Consider the following 23,263-nt stretch of genomic DNA (forward strand, 5'->3'; position numbering starts at 1 on the left):
AAAAGCATAGTTCAGTCCTTACTCCTGCATTGGACTTTTAAACTCAGAGAAACAAATGTACATTACATATCTGCTTCTTCATGCAGCCAAGCACATATAAGTTTCCTTCCTTGGTTATAATAATCCCCATTGAACTGAATTGAGGGAGCAGGACAAGACTTGATGTGGAACCAGCAGCATGGCTTCTTCAAAGGGGAGCATTGCTTTACTAACCTTTTAACCTTCTGTCAAGGAGTCTTAAACACCATTTGCTGGGGGCAATCTGGCAGACTTCATAGGGTTTGATTTTCACAAAGCATTTTCCAAATGCTCTGTTACGACCTGTGAACTTAACTTCATATATTTTAATGCTGTATCAAAAATCCACAAGCATCACAGCTCAGTTACAAAGAATGTACTTTATTTTCTTCAACTGAATGTATACACTATCACAATCTCTTACTTAATTTTTACTAAAATATCTCAAAATGAAGGTTTTACACACTTATCAAAAAATCTGCGTACATTTCTCTCCTCCCCCGCCCTCCCCCAAAAGCAAAAAAAATGATTCAGTAAAAGGTATAAACATATGCTAAGCTCTAAAGACATTGCTTATATACATGAGCAGAGGTGCTAATTTATTCCAGTTCTTCTATTCATCAGTCATATACAGAAAATATAGTGGGGGTTGTAAAATCACAGGTTTAACAGAAATCATAATTTCATACTGATTTCCAAAAGCAGCACAAATAGACTTTCCCCCCACATTATGAAAAATATACAATTTTTATCACTTTACAGTCATGCACTATGTTTGAAAAAAGATCAGTAGTACTTTCCCCCTCCCGCTTCTAAAAAGATAAAAGGTCACTTTAAAACACTGATTTTATAGCTATCATTTGGCTAAAGATGTGCCATTCTGAAACAAGGTTGTGCTCTTTTCTTTTTTTACCAAGGTGCAGAGGGGCCACCTGAGGTTTGTTACACCACCATTTTCATTTTTAAAACTGTGAAAGGGGGGGGGGGGGTCCACAGCTTTATCCTGCAGTTTTTGGGCAGATACACGTCCATTGGAACGCCAGCATACTTTAGGGGTATAAGCTTTTGAAAACAGATCGGAGGCTTCCATAAATGGGGTTGAAGAAACCCCCTTTTTCCCACAAGAATGTTGCCGATGGCTGGGGGTCTTTCCAGAATAATATACCCTGCATTTTAGGGAGCTGCAGCAGGAAGAAGGGAATATGAAGAAATCCCCTCACCCCATGACTTTTTGTTTGGTTACGAGAGCTTCCTCCACTAGTGCAAGAAGTTAAGTGAGCTGTCTGTCATTCTAGTCACCGCAGCCTCCAGTGGTAGATGAGTCTGGAATATCTTTCAACTCTCCCTTGCAGTTTTTTTTTTGGGGGGGGGGGGGCACAGAAAGCTGTTAGGGGGTGGAGGTGGTTAAAAATCTCTTTTGCAAATGTGCTCCATTCACAGAAGCTTGCCTTATTCTTCAAGATGTGAAGTAGATTGTGGGTTGTTGGGGTTTTTTTGAACTGTCAATTTTAAAAAATGACCTTTGTTTTTATGGGGGAGGAGGATTTCCCCGAGCCAAATATGCGGACTTTCAGGTGGGTTTTCTTTTCTTTTTACTTGAGAGCACAGTTAAGAGTGGCTTCCAACGCGCCTAAAACTTTTCCTTTAGACAACTGAAATTTCAGCACCCAAGTCATACTGTAAAGTCATTGAGTGTCATTTGTTTTTTTTTAAACATGAGGAAGACTCTGGTTTTAGCTCAGCTCGAGCTAAATATAAGGTAAGAATTTAAAAAAATTACAGCACTACATATGTAAACTCTACCACGGATGTTTTGTATTTGGGTGTGACTTATGTTTTCACATGTGGAAGATACTTAACTTTGAGTTGCAGATATGACCACAGAACTGCATTTTGCTGTGTACTTGGGGAGCGCTGTTTTTGTGAATGTGGTTCAGGCATTTCTGCTTTTGTGGTCTTATTAAATTCTGTATTTTAGCACAGGGGTCTCTCATACCAGATTTCCCCTTTCCCGTCAGATTTAAAATCTCTTTACAAAGTCAAAATGTAGGTAGGTACGTGTCCTATTGAATCCATGTTGTCAACTGACATCTCTGCTCCACCAAAACATCTGGGCCAGGAGCCCTGATTGAAGGATCACGCTTTCCCCTACATGCATCAAAGTTGAAAGCCAATGTGGTGTAATGGTTAAGGGTGGTGGATGTGAATATGATGAACTGGGTTTGCTTCCCCACTCCTCCACATGAGCAGCTGACTCTGATCTGGAGAACCAGGTTTGTTTCCTCACTCCTTCACATGAAGCCTGCTGGGTGACCTTGGGCCAGTCACAGAACTCTCTCAGCCCCACCTACCTCACAAGGCGCCTGTTGTAGGGAGGGGAAGGGAAGGTGATTGGGAGCTGCTTTCAGACTCCTAATATGTAAAGAAAAGCAGAGTATAAAAACCAACTCTTCTTCGTCCAGTTTCTCCTTTTCACTGCAGTTCCTTCGGCTGCACTGAGGATTGTTATAGAAAGATCTTTGACTTTTCAGAACAGGTTTTCAGAGGGTGGCACATTAAGGAAGGGTTTGCGACTGAAGCATATCAGAATTTCTACTGCAGATCTTTGGATCCTTTCCCCCCATGGTTGTTTTATAGATTCTAGGCTTATTTGAAGTAGGGGTGGGAGCTACACTCCACAGGGAGCAATTATGAAACGTTTTCTAGTTAATTTCACATTTCCCTACAGGAGGCTACATTTCTGCATAAATAACACTCCTAATTTTTTGAACAACCTGGTCCTGTGATGGAATAATCACTGGCATCTCTGCTCATCACTTAAAAATGCTTCAAATGATCCCAGAGGACCGCTCCCAGCTATCGTTTTAAAAGGTTCGGCAAATAGGAGGATCAAAGCAAATCTACGGCAATCTTAAAACATCAAGAAAGGAAAGCTGAGGCTTTCTCTGTGCCTTGCGGAGCTAGTCACGCCCTTCTACCTCTTCATCTGAACACAGGAGAGAGGACACAGATAGAAGCGTATGGGAAAAGAATGCGAGCAGAATAACAACAGGCCAAAGAAAGATCCTATACTGTACTGAGAAGGAATCTGGAATACTAACAGAGGTCACTGGGGTTGGAAGAAGAGGAGTTGGTTTTTATACCTTGCTTCTCTCCACCTTTAAGGAGTTTCAAAGCAGCTTACAATCCCCTCCCCACTGGAGACACCTTGTGAAGCAGGTGGGGCTGAGAGAACTGTGACTAGTCCAAGGTTACCCAGCAGGCTTTGTGGGGAGGGGTGGGGAAATCAAACTCAGTTCTCCCGATCACAGTCCTCTTCAACACAACATCTCGCAGGCATGTTGTTTCAGAGTGCCAGAAGTGGTATGAAAGAACCATTGCTGCCCATGATTTCTGCCCTCGTGCCATTATCGTCCCTGGCAAACTGGCTATGCATCTTTAAGGAAACCTTTGAAAAATGACAGCAGCAGGTGACATGGAACAGAAGCACGTCTATGTCACAGAAGAATAAATGCCTCTGTCTTACTGGTTTCTCCATTCTTAAAACTTCTTCTGTCTCCAGCCAAACTGGACTGTAGTGTAAGCTAGATTTTGTTGTTTTGTTCACTTCTCAATTCAACCGCAGTGAGCCCTCAACGGTTAGCAAATTCAGTGGAGGAAGCGGGACCAGATCTGCAGGCCCGTCATCTTCCCCACGCCAAGAACAAAAAAGATATTTGCAAAACGACTGACCAGATAGGACTCAAGAAGACTTGAGATCCAACTTTGATAGTCTTTGCTGCCTATTTCCTGTGTCTGCTGCTATGACTGATATAAAGCATGAAGGACACCTATGCAGAGAGATGCAATAGTGGATGCATGCCAAGCTGTGTCATCAATCTTAGTTCTGCATCATGCATCCACTGCATCCCAAGTTGTGTGGACGCCTGTTGGTCCTCAGTCTGAAAATGCTGAACCCAGTTGCCTTGTCCATGGTGAACTGGCTCCAACATACATCCCTGAGCTTCTATCAGCTTCACTCTCCAGAGGGAGAACCATTCGCTTAAACAGGCTTCTTCTGCTGCTATAGCCATTATTTTAAAAGATTACCTCCAGTGGATCTGGAAATAACTAAGGTCAGCTGCTTTGCTTTGTGTTTTGCTTTATTGATCACTGACAACCTTGTCTGTGCAGTATGTCATCAAGTGGCAGGAGGTTTATGGTGACGCCAGCAATGGGCTTTCAAGGCAAATGAGAAGCAGAGGGGGTTGGCCGTTGCCTTCCTTTGCAGAGACTCCCTCGTGGTTTCCCTTCCAAATGCCGACCCTGCTTAGCTTCCAAGACCTGACGAGATCAGGCTACATTATTCCACCTTCCCTCTTGTTATAATATTCTTACTGTTAGGTTAATTACATCTCTTTGTCTAAAAAAAACACATTTGTAATTCCTTCGCCTCCCGTATTTGTTTCTATCGTTTCTTTTGCTGAGTTGAACTTTTGTCTCGAGTAAGGATCTGTTGTTCTAACAGTATGATAAATAAAGCACAGGAGGCGGAATTCACGGTGTTGACCCGCGGGGAAAGAGGCCCCCAGATATAAGTTGCAAAGCCAAGCTGTTGCAGCCTGAGTTGTTCCAGAGCCTGATGAGTTAAGAGCCCCTTTGGAAAGCACGGCAGGGGAATAGCCTTGACTTGCCACCACCTCATGGGGGCAGGGAGAGAAAGAGGGACTGGGCAATTCCTAATGATTTGAACTTGGGATCTCTCATTCATTGCTCCCCATGGGAAGAGGAGGAGAGGGAGAGGGGACACAGAAATCTTGCATGCTCTAGACCCGTGGTGGCAAACCTTTGGCACTCCAGATGTTATGGACTACAATTCCCATCAGCCCCAATTGGCCATGCTGTCAGGAGCTGATGGGAATTGTAGTCCATAACATCTGGAGTGCCAAAGGTTCGCCACCACTGCTCTAGACCAATTTCTCCCTGAGGACAATCCCAGGATGTAACTCATATTGAAATATATCCAGCGTCTGAGGATGGGATTACCCTGTAAATCCAACGAGGAAGGCAAAGCCCATATTTAAGGAGCAAGTAATATAGGAGCAGCATCTACAAAAGAGGGAGATATACTGGATAGCTTTTGAGAGAACGTCTCCAACTATTTACCTATGGGCTGGAGATCTATGTATAGTACTCGATATTAGTAAACACCAATCTAGAGCATCCACCTAGTTTTACTGGTCCAACCAACTGCACCATTCTGAAGCAGTTGTAATATGCCAGCTGGAGCCTGGAACTAATAACAACAACAACAATTTAAAGCAAACTTCCAAAGAGGGAGCATGAAGCCTACGGGCTCCTCTGGTAAAAATTATTTCATAGACATGGGATTTAATAGATGGTTCTGCAACAGTTTAAGGGAAGCTTATGAATATTCAGTGATTAGACGAGACTGGGAAAGGGGATTGAAATCTTGCTTGGGGGTTACAAAAAGAACTGCTCCATTGTAACAGAATGTCAGCCCACCATTCAAAGGAAAAAAAATGGAATGGCGGCAGCAGTTCTGGCTGCAGCTTGGATGACTATCACCTCAGCTTGCAATCACTGAATTGTGTGTATCGTTTCAGTGACGACATGATTGATTGGAACTCTCTGTGTGTCGGCTCTTCATGTCACCGTTGTCATATAAAGGACTGAACATTACAAGAGCAGGTCCCGAGGAACGCTAAAAGACCATTTCGCGTGTCTCTCTTTCTTTTCAACAGGGATTTAACTTCTGCACAAACAAAGAAACACTCATGTAAGCTGGAGAGTGATTTAAAGGAAGACAAATTTCCAGCAGCCGAAGGGGTAACGTTAATAGAAGCATAGAAAGGTTAATTTTGACCCGAGGGGGCAAGGATCGTAAGCGCACCTGGAAGTACTTCCTTTTACGACACAACTTTTAAGAGGCACAGGAGCCGTGTCATTCTTTGTAACAGCCTCCACTGTCCACTTGTGAGGGGAAGTTGCGTAAGGGAGTATTTTGTTGAGGCCATGCATACTTGGAAAGCTGTGGAGTTTTAATTGCATGAAAACAGACTGGTTATGCAAGACGGGGTTTTCTTCACACAAGTGGCTCGCTCTCATGTGGAAAGTGCCACGTGTGCCACATGTTTGCATATAAAACAGCTGCGGCTCAGACCTTTTAAACTTGTGGCCCATCTAGTTGAAGAGGGCTCAGCAACCACACACTTTGGCCTGCCAGACACCCGACCAACTCCTTGCTTCTCAGCTGTGTCTGCTGTTGTTTTGGGCTGTCCTAGACAAGAAGTAAACACAGGATGTTCGCCGAACGCCGGACAGGCTACAGGACTAACGTCTGGCTTGATGGGTCAGAAACCTCAGCCAAAGATCTCAGGACAGAGAATCGCCCTTAAAAGCGGTCCAATTTCCGTGTTTTCATTTTGTTGGGTGTTCCCCCAAACCACGCTGTGAGCGAGTGGCTGGGTTGTAACATGGTTAAACAGGTCAAAGCCAGACAGTGTAACCTCTGCCACAGGTTCCTTGATTTTTCCTCCTAGGAATTCACTTGGGTTTAGGTGTTGTCTACATTGGACCGCACAACAAAAGCAGGTTTTTCACTACGACACGACTGATACAAGTTTGCCATTAGAGGATAGTTATTCACTCATTTAAACATTGTTAGGGATCAGCACAGCCTCCAGGCTACGCCTTCAGCTGCCTTATTTACACTATAAACAGTTAACAGGACAGAAAATATATATAACCCTGGCAGCCAGAAGAAGAGCAGTCTCTCGTGTCTCGTCTTCTTTTCATTCCCAGCCTGGCAGGAAGGGGGCTCTTATAAAGGACCCTTGAACTGGTTTCCTGAAAGATGCTGTCGGATCGATGGTTTGGAGCTCGCTGCATCGCCCAGTTTTCTCCAGACAACCTGCAAGCAAACAAGAAGAGAAAAAGTGGCTTAATAAATAGTCCCTACAGTAGCTAGACGTTGCAATTCCAAGGAAATCCTGCAACAGAGTTGAGATTTCTCTTTGATCCACTAGATGGCACTCAATCTCCGAGATAACTTGGCTAATTTTCTTTTAAAATGCTGATCCTATTAAAGCCCTCTGAAATTAGAACGAGAGACATGCCTTAGGTAATGGTATCAAACCAGTAAGTTGGGCTCAGTTCAGTACGAGGTCAGCTGCTGGGAAAATTCCCCAAAATTGTATTCCCTTCCATCAAATTATAGAATCAGAGAGATAGAAGAGACCCCCAAGGGCCATCAAGTCCAACCCCCTGCAATGCAGGAATACACAATCAAACCACTCCTGACAGATGGCCATCCAGCCTCTCTTTAAAAACCTCCAAAGAAGGAGACTCCACCACACCCCAAGGCAGTGCATTCCACTGTCAAACAGCCCTTACTGTCAGGTAGTTTTTCCTGATGTTTAGGTGGAATCTCTTTTCCTTCACCTTGAACCCATGACTCCTGGTCCTAGTCTCTGGAGCAGCAGAAAACAAGCTTGCTCCCTCACCAACATGACATCCCTTCAAATATCTACAAATGTTAGTAGTGAAGCAAGGGGTGGGTGGGGGAAGCAATTGCACTTCACATACTAGGGTCTCTTGCAGTATAATTTGTGAATGCTTAAAGCATAGCAGAAATGCAGCAAGGCCCCAAAGCTAACCACAGACTTCTCTGGATTTGCGGTGCTCCTCCCCCCCCCCCCCAATTAAGAACATACTTCTGCCTTGGCCATAAGAACATAGGAATAGTGTTGCCGAATCAGACCACGTCCACCTAGTACAGCTTCCTGCTCCACAAGAGGCCAACTATTTCCTCCAAATGTCCAACAACAGGGCATAGAGTGCTGCGGCCTCCTGGCACTGGGATTTAGAGGTGGAATGCCTCTGAATGTGAAGGTTCCCGTTAGTCACCATGGCTAGTAACCATGGATAGACTTGCCCTCCATGAATCTGTCGAACCCTCTTGGCTGTGGCAATCACTACACAGGAGCCAACACGGTGTAGTGGTTAAGAGAAATGGACTCTAACCTGGAGAACCGGGTTTGATTCCCTGCTGCTCCACATAAAGCCTGTGGGGTGACCTTGGGCTAGTCACAGTTCTCGCTGAACTCTGTCAGGGACACCTACCTCACAAGTTCTCCCTGAACTCTCTCAGGGACACTGGCACTGGCAGGGCAGATCATCAAGGGGCAACCTTGATGATAGCTTTGAGGGGCTGAATAGTCCACACTGTGCAACCTCAATAGAAAAAGTGTTTGGAATCCTAAAATCCCCTAGAGCAGTGGTGTCAAACCTATGGCACGGGTGCCAGAGGTGGCACTCAGAGCCCTCTCTGTGGGCACGCGCGCCCAGAGTTCATTATGGGGGGAGTTCATCATGGGGGGGGGTGGAAAATCACCCCCCCACACACACACACACATCTAGGCTGGCCTGGGCACGATCTTTTACCTGGGAGTAAGCTCAGTTGCTGGCAACGGGGCTTGCTTCTGAGTAAACCCTCCTAGGGTCATGATTCACCCATTCAAAGCATTGCACGGTTGCTTCACCAAGCTTACTCCTGAGTAACGTACACCCTGGAGCCAACTGTTTTTTCTAAACTAAAACCTCAGTATTCAGGTTAAATTGCCGTGTTGGCACTTTGCAATAAATAAGTGGGTTTTGGGTTGCAATTTGGGCACTTGGTCTGGAAAAGGTTCGCCATCACTGCCCTAGAGTGTTCTGGAATAAAGTAGGATTCAATTAGACTCCTGGGGGTGGGGACCAGTTTAACCAGACCTCCTCTTCTGTAGGGGCTTCTAGTCACATTGATGTTGGCTTTCAGTATGTAGTGTACAGATGATGGCTCAGGGTTGAAACTCGAGCCTTGAAAATCAACCTTTCCTCAAAGGCTCCATTCAAAAAATTAAGCCCAAGGTGTGACCTCCTCCTTGCATTGGGCCAGCCACAATTTAGGAGAAACCCAAGCCAGATAAAGCATTTACACCCCAACTTTCCCTTTGGCTTAGGCTTGAAGCCGGCCTCAGGGCCAATGAAGTGACGGGGATTGTAAACCGCTTTGAGGTTTCCTTAGAGAAAAGCGGGGTACAAAAACCAAATTTTCCCTTCTTTTTCTACCTCCTCTGCCAGCAAGTTCCACATTTTAATCACCCTCTGGGCAAAGAAGTAAAAGCACGCCATGTGCTTCCCTCTTCTAATCCCCACTTTGTGCCAGTACAACGAATACTGAATAGCAGGGAGGTTTCATTAGGAATGGCAGCATGCCAGAGCCCAACTTGACGGGCACTTTAAACAGACCTGAGCTCCAGGAAGCAGCCCAGTTTGCAAAGACTGAGGAAAACTCTGTTCTGCAGGTCTCATTTCCAAGACCACAAACAAGGAAGTATCCACAATGTCCTTGAGAAAACTGTTTCACTGTAAAATACCTGGCTCCTTCCAGGCTGTGCAAACAACTTTTGTTTTTGTTTTAAAGAAACTGAGCGACCAAGGTGTGGTCTTCGATTTCTACCTGCAAGGTGGCCATTTTGAAAGACAGCAAGATTTGGTTGTCGCACAAAAATCCACATCCTGCAGGGGGATTAAACGCAGCGATCGCAACACAGGACTTGCTGCCGGGCTGACATAAAACCACCTGGGTTTCAGGGGAATGTTCTACTGTGGGTTTTTAGCATACGTTTTTCCGTGTGTTCTGGTCTTTATGAGATGAGAAACATCGTACCTCTTCTGTCTCGTCAGAGGGCCTTCTGTTTATGACTAACTTCCCTACAGCATCCCACAAACCCACAAAGTTCACAAATTACATGGCTCAGTGGTGTCTCACTCGTCCTTTTTAACTAGACAGGCAGTAGGGTCTAAACCACAAATTCTACTAGGGTGGCTGTAAGTGCTACATAACGATGCCACTGGACTTCTCTGAAGACGGCCAGGATTCTCCATGTCAACGGTACAGGCCTTGAGCAGTTAAAAACGAGAAACACCTTCTTACGACAGCTGCGTGATAAAGTATGGACACGCTCAAAATGGACGTCATGAGATGTGATTCTAAATAAACATAGAATCAGGCTGCAACTGTGCATCGCAAGGCAGGCTTTTGACCTCCTTAAAAAAATAACTAGACACTTGTGCCACAGAGAATGCCATTAGTCAGTTTCAAAAGTAGTTTATGTGTAAGTCACTGGATCACCCATCTGCTTAGTGTGTATATACCAAGCTTGCAATGGCCGGGTCTGGGTCTGGGAAATCTGAGCTTCTCCCATTAGCCTTTTTAAATGGAGAAAGCTTATCCATGTGCGTATTCCTTTGCATAACGTAACTAGCTTCCTTCACTGAAATGGCTGGGGGAATGGTCCATTGGATACTTACCGTGAAAGGCCTTTCTACTGGTAGGCTAGGAGGACATCTTGTGTGGAGAAGACACCCCACACAAGGTGCCCTCCGCCTCCATGTGCCTTTCCTTTTAAGGAATTGGTGTTTAACTGGTTGTTGTGGGTTTTCCGGGCTGTGTGGCCGTGGTCTGGTAGATCTAGTTCCCAACGTTTCGCCTGCATCCGTGGCTGGCACCTTCAGAGGTGTATCACAGAGGGAAGTCTATTACACGTTAGGAACGTTAGGAACAAGATCTACCAGACCACGGCTACACAACCCCGAAAACCACCACAACCAGTTGAATCCAGCCGTGAAAGCCTTCGACAACAAATTGGTGTTTAAGCCACATTTTCTCTAGAATGGAGCGGAATGTGTGGCACGTCCCCACTGGAAGAGGCTGGATATTGTTGCAATCTCAGCTGTTCACCAAAGTACAATTCCCAAGATTCTTTGGGAGAAGCTACGTAAGCCACCCCTGATTTAAGCTTTCCAGGTCAATATAACTTCCAATATCTTCTGTATCCTGGCATTCTGGGAGTGTTAAAATTAAGTTCTCCGCTCCTTACCCACAAGCAACAATTACTAGTCCTCACAGTTATTCCATCGCCTTGTCAATCAATCTTGGGGGAGCTTATAAAGAAAAACAAGCAAACGAAGCTGCATGCATGGAAAACAAGACTCTTAACGCGATTAAAACACCACAAAGAAGCCAGCGAATGAAATGAGAGACTGAAAATGGATTCATTACATTGCACATTTCACGAACAATTGCTTTCTCCTTTTCGCTCAGATCTTCTTCATAGTTTTCTTGCATTTGCCTGTCCAAATTCTCATGAACCTCGAGGACCTATAGACAAACACATTGGACATGGGATTATAAAATGACATTGCGCACGGTGATGCCAGAAAGGTCTCCAGCAATACGCCCGATACATCTTGAAGCAGTTGGGTACATGTTGGGGGGGGGGGGGGCGCAAGGACATAAGATCTCAAAGCACACACATGGAGTGGGTCAGAGTGTTGCAGGAAACCCCCCCCCCCATTGCAACCCCAGCTAAATGTTTCATCCACATACATCAGTTAACTTGAACTCACAGTAAACAAGAAAGGACAAATGTGATTTACTCGTTGCACTGTACACACATGGAACCACCAAGCGTATCATCAAAGGATCTTGCGTTTACATCCCTGAACTTGCCCAGTTTTGGGCAGAGAAGAGTAAGGATTTAAGGATCAACAGTCTGACTTGCTGCCCACATTTCCTGCTCATAAATCATAGCCAGTGTGGTATAGTAGTCGCGGGTGGTGGACTCTGTTCTGGAGAACCAAGTTTGACTCCCCACTATTCCACATGAGCGGTGGAGTCTTATCTGGTGAACTGGGTTTGTTTTTGCACTCCTCCAAATGAAGCCTGCTGGGTGACCATGGGCTAGTCACAGTTCTTCAGAATTCTCTCAGCCCCACCTGCCTCACAAGTTGCCTGTTGCGGGGAGAGGAAGGGAAGGAGTTTGTAAACTGCTTTGAGACTCCTTACAGGAGAGAAAGGTGCAGTATAAATCCAAATACTACTTCTTCTAGCTGGTATAAACTGCAAACAACAAAGTCCTTGGTCCAAAGACTGACTCTACCATGAACTCACTAATGGGGCCACATGCAAGCTAACCTTTCTCAACCTCTAACTGGCAGTGAGGGTATAATAATACTGACCTACCCACCTTGCAGGGTTGTTGTAAAGATTACAGCCTGACAATGGCTTGGATCTAGTGGTGTGCAAGTGGAAACATAAACAGATAGTGGCGGCAGCTATTTGTATTCTCTGCAGAAGTTCAATAACGCAACACAATCTGTTGGATGCTTTCTTAAGAGGTATTCTAATACTTTTCAATTTTCAATTACGCTTTTAAAATGTCTGTATTAACAGGATAATTGCATATTCAAATGACAACAGTTGGGCATTTTGAATTGTACCAATCGTACCTTTGCCTCTCATTTCCAGATGGCGGGGACAAACGACAGTGAATTGTTTTCAGAACCATTGCCCTGCTTCTCAAGGACATCTGATCAGCCAGCACTGGAAAGAGAATGCTGTACTAGATAGATTTTTGGTCTCATCTAGTACAAACGTCCTTACGCCTAACCAGTGTCCTTTGTGCAAAACAGGGGAAGAAATAAAACCTGGCCACTCACAGAAAAAGTAAAAGGGTCTCGACGTTCATGACCTTGTAATTTAACCAAAAAAGAAAATGGCTTAGTGAGGACAGAATATATTTTAGAAGCAGAAAACGTTGAGAGTCAGTTACAGGGAAAAGTGGAAGGGAATAAAGAAAAGGGAGAGGCTTTACGTTGCCAAAATCCTGGTGGGGCGTGGAGATCTGTCAGAATAAAACTGATCTCCAATCTACACAGATCAGCGACTCTGGAAAAAATGGATGCTTTGGAGAGTTGGGTCTATGGCATTTTGTACCCCAAATGTCTCTCCTCTTCCCAAACCACCCCCTTTAAGAACATAAGAACTTAAGAACTAGCCTGCTGGATCAGACCAGAGTCCATCTAGTCCAGCTCTCTGCTACTCGCAGTGGCCCACCAGGTGCCTTTGGGAGCTCACATGCAGGATGTGAACGCAATGGCCTTCTGCTGCTGCTGCTGTTCCTGAGCACCTGGTCTGCTAAGGCCTTTGCAATCTCAGATCAAAGAGAATCAAGATTGGTAGCCATAGATTGACTTCTCCTCCATAAATCTGTCCAAGCCCCTTTTAAAGCTATCCAGGTTAGTGGCCATCACCACCTCCTGTGGCAGCATATTCCAAACACCAATCACACATTGTGTGAAGAAGTATTTCCTTTTATTAGTCCTAATTCTTCCCCCCAGCATTTTCAATGGATGCCCCCTGGTTCTAGTATTGGGAGAAAGAGAGAAAAATTTCTCTCTGTCAACATTTTCTACCCCATGCATAATTTTATAGACTTCAATCATATCCCTCCTCAGACGCCTCCTCTCCAAACTAAAGAGTCCCAAACGCTGCAGCCTCTCCTCATAGGGAAGGTGCTCCAGTCCCTCAATCATCCTTGTTGCCCTTCTCTGCACTTTTTCTATCTCCTCAATATCCTTTTTGAGATGTGGTGACCAGAACTGAACACAGTGCTCCAAGTGCGGTCGCACCACGGCTTTATATAAGGGCATGACAATCCTTGCAGTTTTATTATCAATTCCTTTCCTAATCATCCCCAGCATAGAGTTTGCCTTTTTCACAGCTGCCGTGCATTGAGTTGACATTCCCATGGAACTATGAACTAAGACGCCCAAATCCAAAACCTTTCCCGGGTTTCACTCCAATGTCTCCGGGAATTTCCCAACCCAACGTTGGCAAGTCTAGACTAACATGGCTACCTATCTGAAATTATGAATCAGAAATCAATAGTCTTTCACAGCTTTATTATTGTTATTGTTACGTTGTTGAGGAGGAGGAGGAGGAGGAAAGTGCATTTCCAGGCCCTGAAAGCATCCTTAATAATGTTTAAAACGTAGAGAGGGCAATCTCGGGAGCTAAGTGAGAACAGAACAAGTATATTAAGTGGCCAGGGCTCTCTGTGCCCATTGCTAGCAAAAGCACAACAATTTATCATTCGGATTATAGAAGCTGGGTTCTCCTGAGGCAATTTTGGGTTAATTATGCAGTGGATTTTGATTCTCTTGGAGCAGGAACACAATGTCCTCAGCAGTGCTAGATACTTTACAGGGTTCCGTTTCGCCTTTCACTGAAGTATTGCAGATTGACCACTTAGAAACAGGACACCCGAACGGGATTGACGTCTCTTCGCCCTGCTTTGTGCTAAACGTTCCGGTTACACAAAATAGGTCACTTTCTTCAGGCCCTCAACCTACTTTGAAAGCGGCACTTTGCTGATATATATTGGGACCACTCTGCCCAAAGAATGGGCAGCCTGGCTTAAAATAACTCTTTCCATTTTGCTTCCCCTTCCCCTGATAAAAGGAGGGTGATGCACTGAAGAGGATATGAAAGACACCGGCTGCTGACAAAAACTAGAACTCTGATGAAAAGGAAAGAATTAATTATTGATCCAGCTGGGCTCAGAATGTGGAACTAACTCTTCTGGCCTCGGTACGCCTGCGGTACTGAACAGCCTGGACGATCAAATCCCAGCGCGCGGCCCCAGAAACGTCATGCTGGGAGCCAAACATGGCCTGCATCCACAGGACAAATCCACAGGTCAGACTGAGGTAGCTTAATTAACGGTCACATGTAATCCGCCCCCATCACCAGCATGAAACTTTCCACTGAACAAACTAAACGTCTCTTTCCCTACAGTAACACCTAAGTATGATTTCAGGATTTAATGACCATTTCGCAAGTTGCGCTTGGAGGGAGCTGTTTTCAATATGAAACCTACTAGGGTTTTAGTACATCAAAATGCACTGGTGCATGAGCTGCACCTGTTGGACATCTGTCTGCAACGGAGCAGGGTTTCTGCTGGGGGAAGGGAGGCATCCTAGCTGGTCATTTCTCTCTAAGCATTGCTATTTTTTGTTTTAAACCTGGGGCTGCTGTTGTGCCTTCAACAATGCAGTGATGTGCAAATAATTAAGGTGATAAAGCTTTCCCTGGCATGCAGATAAAGCCATCTGTTTAATCCCTGCAGGTCATGCTTTTACTGAAGACAGAGGAGCCGGGCCAGAAAAAAAGTGGCAACCCTAGGAAAGACAGAGATGTCCAGCGAATGTTGCTATCTTTCTTCCTGACCCGGTCTCTCCGCCCTTTTAGAAAATACCCCTTTCATCCTCAACACATTTTAACAACCCTCTGTGTTTGCCTTCTTCGTATTAAAAACAGAACCCTGTACCTAGAACAGGGGTCTGCAACCTGTGGCTCTCCAGATATTCATGGATTGCAAATCCCATTAGCCCCTGCCAGCATGGCCAATTGGCTGATGGGAATTGTAGTCCATGAACATCTGGAGAGCCGCAGGTTGCAGACCCCTGACCTAGAAACCCACACTGATTGGGCAAGCCGTAGAAGTTAGTAAGCTTGAATCCAGCTGTTCTACTGCAAACTAACACAGCTGTCCTCTGAAACGGTGTGTTGTGTTTCTGCCACAAAGCAGAGGTGGTGATTTTAAGTGAAAACAGAGAAGAGAATTAAATAGCCCCTTCTCGTCTCCTATCATGTTGGTCTCCCCCATTAAAATGTTCTGTTCCTTTTTTAAAAAAGTGGAGAAAATCATGGAATTTCATGTGAAGGCTCTGCTCTCAGACAACGCATAGGCAGCAGCTGATCCCAATACTTTTGTTTCGTTTCTTCCCTCCTTCCATGCAGTGGTGTCACTACCATTCTGAAACTTCAGAAGTGAGGAGGAGGAAGAGGAAGGAGAAGAGGAGTTCAGATTGATACTCTGATTTTCTTCCTTGTAAGGAGATTCAAGGTAGCTTACACACTTTTTTCCCTTCCACTCCCCACAACAGACACTTTGTGAAGTTGGTGGGGCTGAGAAAGTTCTGAAGAACTTTGACTGGCTTAAGGTCACCCAGCAGGAATGCAGAATTTTTTCTCTCTTTCTCACAATACTAGAACCAGGGGGCATTCATTGAAAATGCGGGGGGGAAGAATTAGGACTAATAAAAGGAAACACTTCTTCACGCAACGTTTGATTGGTGTTTGGAATATGCTGCCATAGGAGGTGGTGATGGCCACTAACCTGGATAGCTTTAAAAGGGCCTTGGACAGATTTATGGAGGAGAAGTCGATTTATGGCTACCAATCTTGATCCTCTTTGATCTGAGATTGCAAATGCCTTAACAGACCAGGTGATCGGGAGCAACAGCCGCAGACGGCCACTGCGTTCACATCCTACATGTGAGCTCCCAAAGGCACCTGGTGGGCCACTGCGAGTAGCAGAGAGCTGGACTAGATGGACTTTGGTCTGATCCAGCTGGCTTGTTCTTATGTTCTTATGTTCTTAGGAGTGGAGGAACAAATCCAGTTCACCAGAGAAGACCCCGCTGCTCATATGGAGTGGGGAATCAAACCTGGTTCTCCAGATTAGAATCCATCTGCTCTTAACCACTGCAGCACGCTGGAAGTGAACACATCAAGTTGATTTATACTGGATCAAATCACTGATCCATCAAGGTCAGTATCGTCTACTCAGACTGGCAGCAGGTCTCCAGGGACTCAGTCTTTCACGTCCCCTTCCACATGATCCTTTCAACTGGAGATGTGTCGCATTCCAAGCAGATGCTCTACCACTGAGCCACGGCCACTGGTGGGACTGAGGTGTGTGACTGGCCATAAACGGGACACTTCCTGAACACCGTTTCAGCACAGAGCCCCTCTGTGACCTCATGACCTTCCTTTGGGGCCAGAACACAAACTAGGGTTGGCTGCCACACACCCACCTTCATAGCATGAACCACAGCTTCAGGTTTCTGGCTCAGGGGAACATAACCCACTGCAGGAGAAGATGCAAGGTCTGGAGCTATGCGAGACGGGCCCTGAAAACGACAACAGAAAAAGAAAAACAATTATGTTGATCGATAGCCAGATGGGACTGCCCTTATTTTCCCATTGTTTTCATTCTTTTGCCCTTTGCAGAGATATTTGAGGTGTCTTATTAGCATGCAAACCCACGTTTTCTTCTGATTTGGGTACCTTGTTCCACAAATCCCCAGATCCTCAGGAGCTGAGATGAACACTTCAGCATTCAAAACATCACGAAATGCTACAGCACAGTTCCCGTCCCATCTCCCTCACAGCTATCTATCACATTTCTTTATGGCGTCCTTCTTCCAAGCATGTCAGGGCAGCATTCACTGTTCTCCCACTTAATCTCCATCACAACACAGCGGGCCGGAGAGACGGAGAAAAAAAGCAATCAGTCCAAAGTCACCAGTACATTTTCATAGAGGAGGGGGGGATCTGAACTAAGGTGTCAGACTAGGAGACTCAGATACAACAACACTGCCATGTATCCAACCATTCCTGAATGGATATTTCTCCATGTTCCTCTCCATTCCCACATCCCCTTTCGATCCCCAGAATAATTATTCTTCAGATCCCAGGATCTCTGCAGAAGAAGAAGAGTTTGGATTTATATCCCCCCCTTTTCTCCCCTGTAGGAGACTCAAAGGGGCTAACAAACTCCTTTCCCTCCCCCCCCACAACAAACACCCTGTGAGGTGGGTGGGGCTGAGAGAGCTCCGAAGAACTGTGACTAGCCCACAGTCACCCAGCTGGCATGTGTTGGAGTGCACAAACTAATCTGGTTCACCAGATAACCCTCCGCAGCTCAAGCAGCAGAGAGGGGAATCAAACCCGGTTCCTCCAGATTAGAATGCACCTGGTCTTAACCACTACGCCACTGCTGCTCAGAAGAACCACCATGCACGTTGGTGGGATGGAGGAACAAGAGGAACACATTGACCCCAGAGCAGAGAGTGCAGAAGAGGAAGGAGGAGTTATTTCACACCCCTGGTTCTTTTTCACTCCCGCCACTCCAAGCCCCATCCTGCTCCTGCAGGTCTGGAATTGGTTATTCTGGGGGATAAACAGGGCTGCAGTGACAGGTAGGACTGCTTGGAACCACCATGTTATGTCCACCACGGACTCTGATTATGGCTGCAACTTATCCAGACATTTAATGTGCCTGAACATGCGGCAGCAGCTAGTCTATAAAAAGTATGAACAGTAAGGTTGTTTGTATAAGTCAATGTTCTATTAAATGTTCTTAATCTGAAAACAAATACATAAAATAATGGTCAGTTCCATCCCATTTGCTAATATACACCACTTCACGCTGCAGTGTACAGCAGGCTATTACAGAGTAAATTAATATACCAAATTGTAGATGGGAAAAAATCTTTAGCAATAAGTAATGAGCGGAGAAGCGGTCCTTGGTATGAGAATAAGTGCCAAAGAGTATAAAAGCATCACTGTTTTTATCTATGAAATGCTGGTGTTTGTGCACATGTATACAGATAGAGATCCACTGATCCCCCTCACAAACAGTTCAAGGCGCTTCTGCTAAACACATTATAAACAGGAATGACCACTATGTAGGTCATTACCGACCCATGGTTCATTGATGCCATGTTTACTGTTATAAAATACTGATGTTGTTATTATATTGTTGTACACCGCCCTGAGCCTTTCTGGGGAAGGTGGTATATAAATCAAATATACATATACAAATACAAACTTGGGTGCTGTGTGGTTTCCGGGCTGTATGGCTGTGTTCTAGAAGCATTCTCTCCTGACGTTTTGCCTGCATCTGTGGCTGGCATCTTCACAGATGCCTGCATCTTTACAGATGCCTGCATCGCGAAACCACAGATGCAGGCGAAAAGTCAGGAGAGAATGCTGCTAGAACACGGCCATACAGCCCAGAAACCACACAGAACCCAAGTGATTCCGGCCATGAAAGCCTTCGACAATACATTAAATACAAACTTGCCTCATCCAAGTCGTTTCTCTTCCTAAAGGGCTCCCTGCCACATCTCTGATTCCAATCCTCTCCCCCCACCCCGAAGTAGGTTTTTTCACTTTAAAAAAATATAAATGACCATTACGTACTGCGTGCAATGTATGATTTGGTGCTCAGTGGAATGCAATATTTGTTCAGAAACACCAAAAGAATTTCCAACCTTGGAAACCCATTTAATCTTTGAAATGGCTCTTGGCAGTTCATTTTACTAGGAAGGTGCATACTCTCTGAGATAAAAGGGTGGGGCAGGAGAATAATTGGCATCCACTTCACTGGTTTCATGGCAACTTTCTTTAAAGAGCCCTCTTCAACGAAGGTTGTGAGGGCAACCAGAGAAATAAGCACATACACAAAACGGCAGCCAGGGAGGGCTCACTTCCAAAATATGTTATCTGATTCTCTCACATCTGGCATCTTATTGAGGAAAAGAAAAAAAAGAAACTCGCCGCTTTCATAGCAAGAAACTCAAGTAGCCGAAGAGTCTGATGCGCACCTTTGATACGGCCTATCCTTCTTAAGGTCTCTCTGAAACAAGATGAGATACAATGTCCCTATTCAAAGAGATGCCCTACCTGTCTTCATGATTTGCACTGAACTATTTAGAAAAACTCACAATGGGTCCATTGAAAAATCGCAAAATTTTGCCTTGATGGAAAGAACAAAGCAGGATTATCCTTTTCTGCTGTAAGGGTACACTGGGGATGACAGAGTGGTATGTGCATCTTTTCAGCAAAAGACTGGGGTTTTTTCCCCTAGCTTTTTCCCCTAGTACAAAACAGCTTCCTTGTAAAATCTCTGAATTGTGTCGAGAATGGCCGAGGCTGCTGCTTGGAATTCATTACTCGTGTCTCCTAGTCAGCTTTCTCACTCAGTTCGCCAACTACGACAGGATGATAATGAAGAACCTGGTTACATCTCATACCGTGTTCTACCATATCTCAGGAGTGTGAGACGCTTCAACTAACCGTAGTCAGCCTGGAAGAGTCATTCTTAATCAATAGCTTGGACATCATAGAATCTCAAGAGTTGGAAGGGGCCATACAGGCCATCTAGTCCAATCCTCTGCACAATGCACGGTCAGCCTAGGGCCATGCTGGCAGGGGCTGATGGGAATTATAGTCCATGCACATCTGGAGTGCTATAGGTTGGCCACCCCTGGCCTAGGGCATTCCTGACAAGTATTCGTCCAGTTGCTGCTTGAAGACTGCAAGCAAGAGGGAGCTCACCACCTCCCAAGGCAGCCAATTCCATTGCTGAAGTGTAAAACCTTTTTTCTTAATGTTCCCCTGGTAGCTTTCCCACAACTTATACCCATTATTCAGAGTCCTATCCTCCGCTGCCTTTAAAGAGAGCAACCATGTCCCTCCTCAACTTCCTAGTTTCCAGTTTGAACATTCCCCAAACCCTCAGCCTTTCCTTGTAGGGCTTGGTCTCCATCATAATCTATTATGAAACATAATCTATCAGCAACAAGTGTCAGACCACCGATCTCACAAATGTTCATTGGATCAGTGGTAAACAGGGTCTGCCAGTTGCTGCTAATGTAACCCCCATGCTCAGAATGGGTTGACCCAGAAAGGGGTGGAGACTCAAAGCAGCAGAAGGCTGCAGAGCTCATGTAGTTTGGAGGAGACAAGGCTACCAGACTCGGACCTTGATTTGTATAAGCCCTTAACACCTTGTTAAGGTAACTGCAATGTTGTTGGGAACTAGTGGGAAGATAGTTGTTTATTTTTGCTATGTTGTAAATGTTGGAGTTTATTGTTTCAGGGTTTTTGTGGTTGTAATGGGTGAGAGTTCTCCTGGAAACCTTCATCATGTTGAATCCTGTTCACCAAGCCCTTGGAGTCTTCAGGAGCAAACCCACTTGCAGGAAGAATTGGACTTGGCAATATCTGAAGACTGTAACTAGAAGGACTTGAAATGAAACCTGAACAGGACCTTGAAGTGTGATGTTAAATGTTGATGTTTGATGTTATATGTTAAGAAAGTAAACCATTTTGTTTTTTTAATTTGTTGTTGCAAACTCATTCCAAGTTCTGCCCCACAGAACCCACAGATAGAGGTTACACTAACTCTGGTTTGAGTCCACAGTTTTAAAGAGAACCATGGCTAGCGTTACTGAAGTTAGCATTGGTGAAGGCAAAGTGCTATCCTGTAACAGCTAATACTAACTAGGCTAAGGAACCAGTGTAGCACATGGCACAGAGAACATTGATCTTTTTAAATATTTGAAGGGCTGTCATTTAGAGAAGGGCAGGTAGCTGTTCCTGTTGGCACAAGAGTATAGGGGTCACAATAATGGGTATAAATCATGGACGGAAAGATACTAGGTGGACAACAGGGAAAGGGTTTTTATGGTAAGAGTAGTTCAGAAGTGGAATCGGCTGCCTGAGGAGGTGGTACGCTAACCCCTCACTGGCAGTCAAGAGTGGCTGGCTGAAGGCTTGCCAGGGATGCTCTTGGCTGATCCTGCATTTAGCAGGGGTTTGGATTAGATAGCCTATCTAGCCCTTCCAACTCTATGGTTCTATGATTAAATGCTAATTTGTTTGCTTCAAAGTCTGCAGGGTGAAGAAAAACAGCAAACTGGGAATCTGCAACTGTCCCTGACATGTATCCTGTGCATTCAGCAATTTTAGCACTGATAGTTTCCTAAGCTATGTTTAGAAAGAAAGAACGCTTGCAAGAATGTGTGAAAAGCAAAAGTACAGAGTAGAACAAGGACGCACCACTCTAACTCCAGAACAACTTGCTCTTGTTTCATGACAGCGTTGTACATGCGATGTGCTGGAAACCATTCCGTGTAATCAAGCCCTTCTCCCTTGCCCACACAGCAAGAGGAGGAGGAGGAGGAGGAGGAGGAGGAGGAGGAGGAGGAGGAGGAGGAGGAGGAGGAGGAGGAGAAGAAGAAGAAGAAGAAGAAGAAGAAGAAGAAGAAGAAGAAGAAGAGTTGGATTTATATCCCACTTTCTCTCCTGTAGGAGATTCAAAGGGGCTTACAATCTCCTTTCCCTTCTCCCCTGGGGCTGAGAGAGCTCCGCAGAACACCCACTTTCTAAAAGCACTTGGTGGGCACTACAACGGGAACCCTCGCTGGATAGGAGACCTATGGTCTTGAGCCCTAACCTAGGTTCTGATTATTTCTGGGCAGAAAGCAAGTGAGGCACAGGGGCAGTTTTGTATTTGACACGTGAATTACGATTACCACCTGTCAGGTGACTTCTAACATTATATCTGCACTAAATCAGATAAAATGCACACATACACCCTGCTCAGAGCTGCTCAATCATGCTCCTGGCTATATTGTAACCACATGTCAGCATTTGTTTCTAACAAGTACACAAGTATTTACAAGATTAATAGGAGTCACAGAAATAGAGCTCTCCTTTTATGGTTTAGACTATTTTAAGAAGAGCAGAACCTGGTAGACAATATTTTCTTAACCCTTCAAGGAAATTGGGGAAGCAGCCCTCTTCGGCCCCAAATGCAATTCCCGATACTCTTTTTCCTCTCAGTTCAGATACAGATACCTTTACTGGCATACCTAACATAGATTAAGATCACAACTCATTAAAATCAGTATGTTAGAAAGAAAAAAATCAATAATAGTTCAGACAACTTCAAATTTTAACAGGCCTTTCTTTTTAGTACAAGAGAGAGAAATCTGGCAACGCAGCCGGTAAACCCTGAGTCTTTATCTCATGAAAGACATGTTTCTTTTTGCTTAAAGCTGTTTTGGCCTGTATTTCTGGGATGATCAATTTCTCTTGAAGATCGTTAAAAAGCTGACAGTCGAGCAGTATATGGGAAATTGAGTCAGGTGTTTCCCCTCCACAGGAACAGAGCCATTTAGAGTATAGAACATGAATAAACCTTCCAGAGAGAACAGATGATGGAAAATAATTTAGTTTTGCCATCATAAAGGAACGTCTATGAGAAGGAGAGACAAGGGCAAGTAAATAAGGAAGACTGGAATTATGGTTAACCTGAATACCTAGAAATTGAGGAGAACAGATTTTTGGATCAGATGGAAATAGACCTGCTGTTTCATGTTCTCGAATTCTTTGTGTTATGGTTTTCAAGATGCCAGATTGGTCAGACTTCATTAGAAGGTCAAGACTGATACCAATGGATTGAATCAGTGGTGGGATTCAAAGAAATTTAACAACCGGTTCCGGTGGTGGGATTCAAATAATTTAACAACTGGTTGTTTACAAGCATGATTTTAACAACCGGTTCTACTGAAGTGGTGTGAACCTGCTGAATCCCACCAGAGGCGAAGCTAGGCCAGAGTGCGCCCGGTGCACACTCTGGCTCCCCCCCCCCCCCCCCCCCCCCCCCCCCCGTGGCAGCCCCCCCCTCCCCGCGGCACTTCATTCCACTTACTT

The 23,263-nt window shown here is 45.0% G+C and overlaps 1 protein-coding gene across 2 annotated transcripts in view; it reads right to left on the bottom strand.

The window, feature by feature from the left end:
- Nucleotides 1–4,957: 4,957 nt before the first annotated feature.
- Nucleotides 4,958–23,263, bottom strand: part of CCDC85C (coiled-coil domain containing 85C) — a 216,840-nt gene continuing 198,534 nt past the window's right edge. For both annotated transcript variants that reach the window (XM_048485462.1, XM_048485461.1), the window contains 3 exons: nucleotides 16,789–16,884; nucleotides 11,126–11,224; nucleotides 4,958–6,931 (listed from right to left, as the gene is read on the bottom strand). In XM_048485462.1, coding sequence (XP_048341419.1) covers nucleotides 6,842–6,931; nucleotides 11,126–11,224; nucleotides 16,789–16,884 — 285 coding nt within the window. In that variant the 3' untranslated portion in view covers nucleotides 4,958–6,841. The remainder of the gene's footprint in view (nucleotides 6,932–11,125; nucleotides 11,225–16,788; nucleotides 16,885–23,263) is intronic.

This window comes from Sphaerodactylus townsendi, linkage group LG02 (genome assembly GCF_021028975.2).
Source record: "Sphaerodactylus townsendi isolate TG3544 linkage group LG02, MPM_Stown_v2.3, whole genome shotgun sequence".
In the NCBI taxonomy this organism is placed as follows: domain Eukaryota; kingdom Metazoa; phylum Chordata; class Lepidosauria; order Squamata; family Sphaerodactylidae; genus Sphaerodactylus; species Sphaerodactylus townsendi.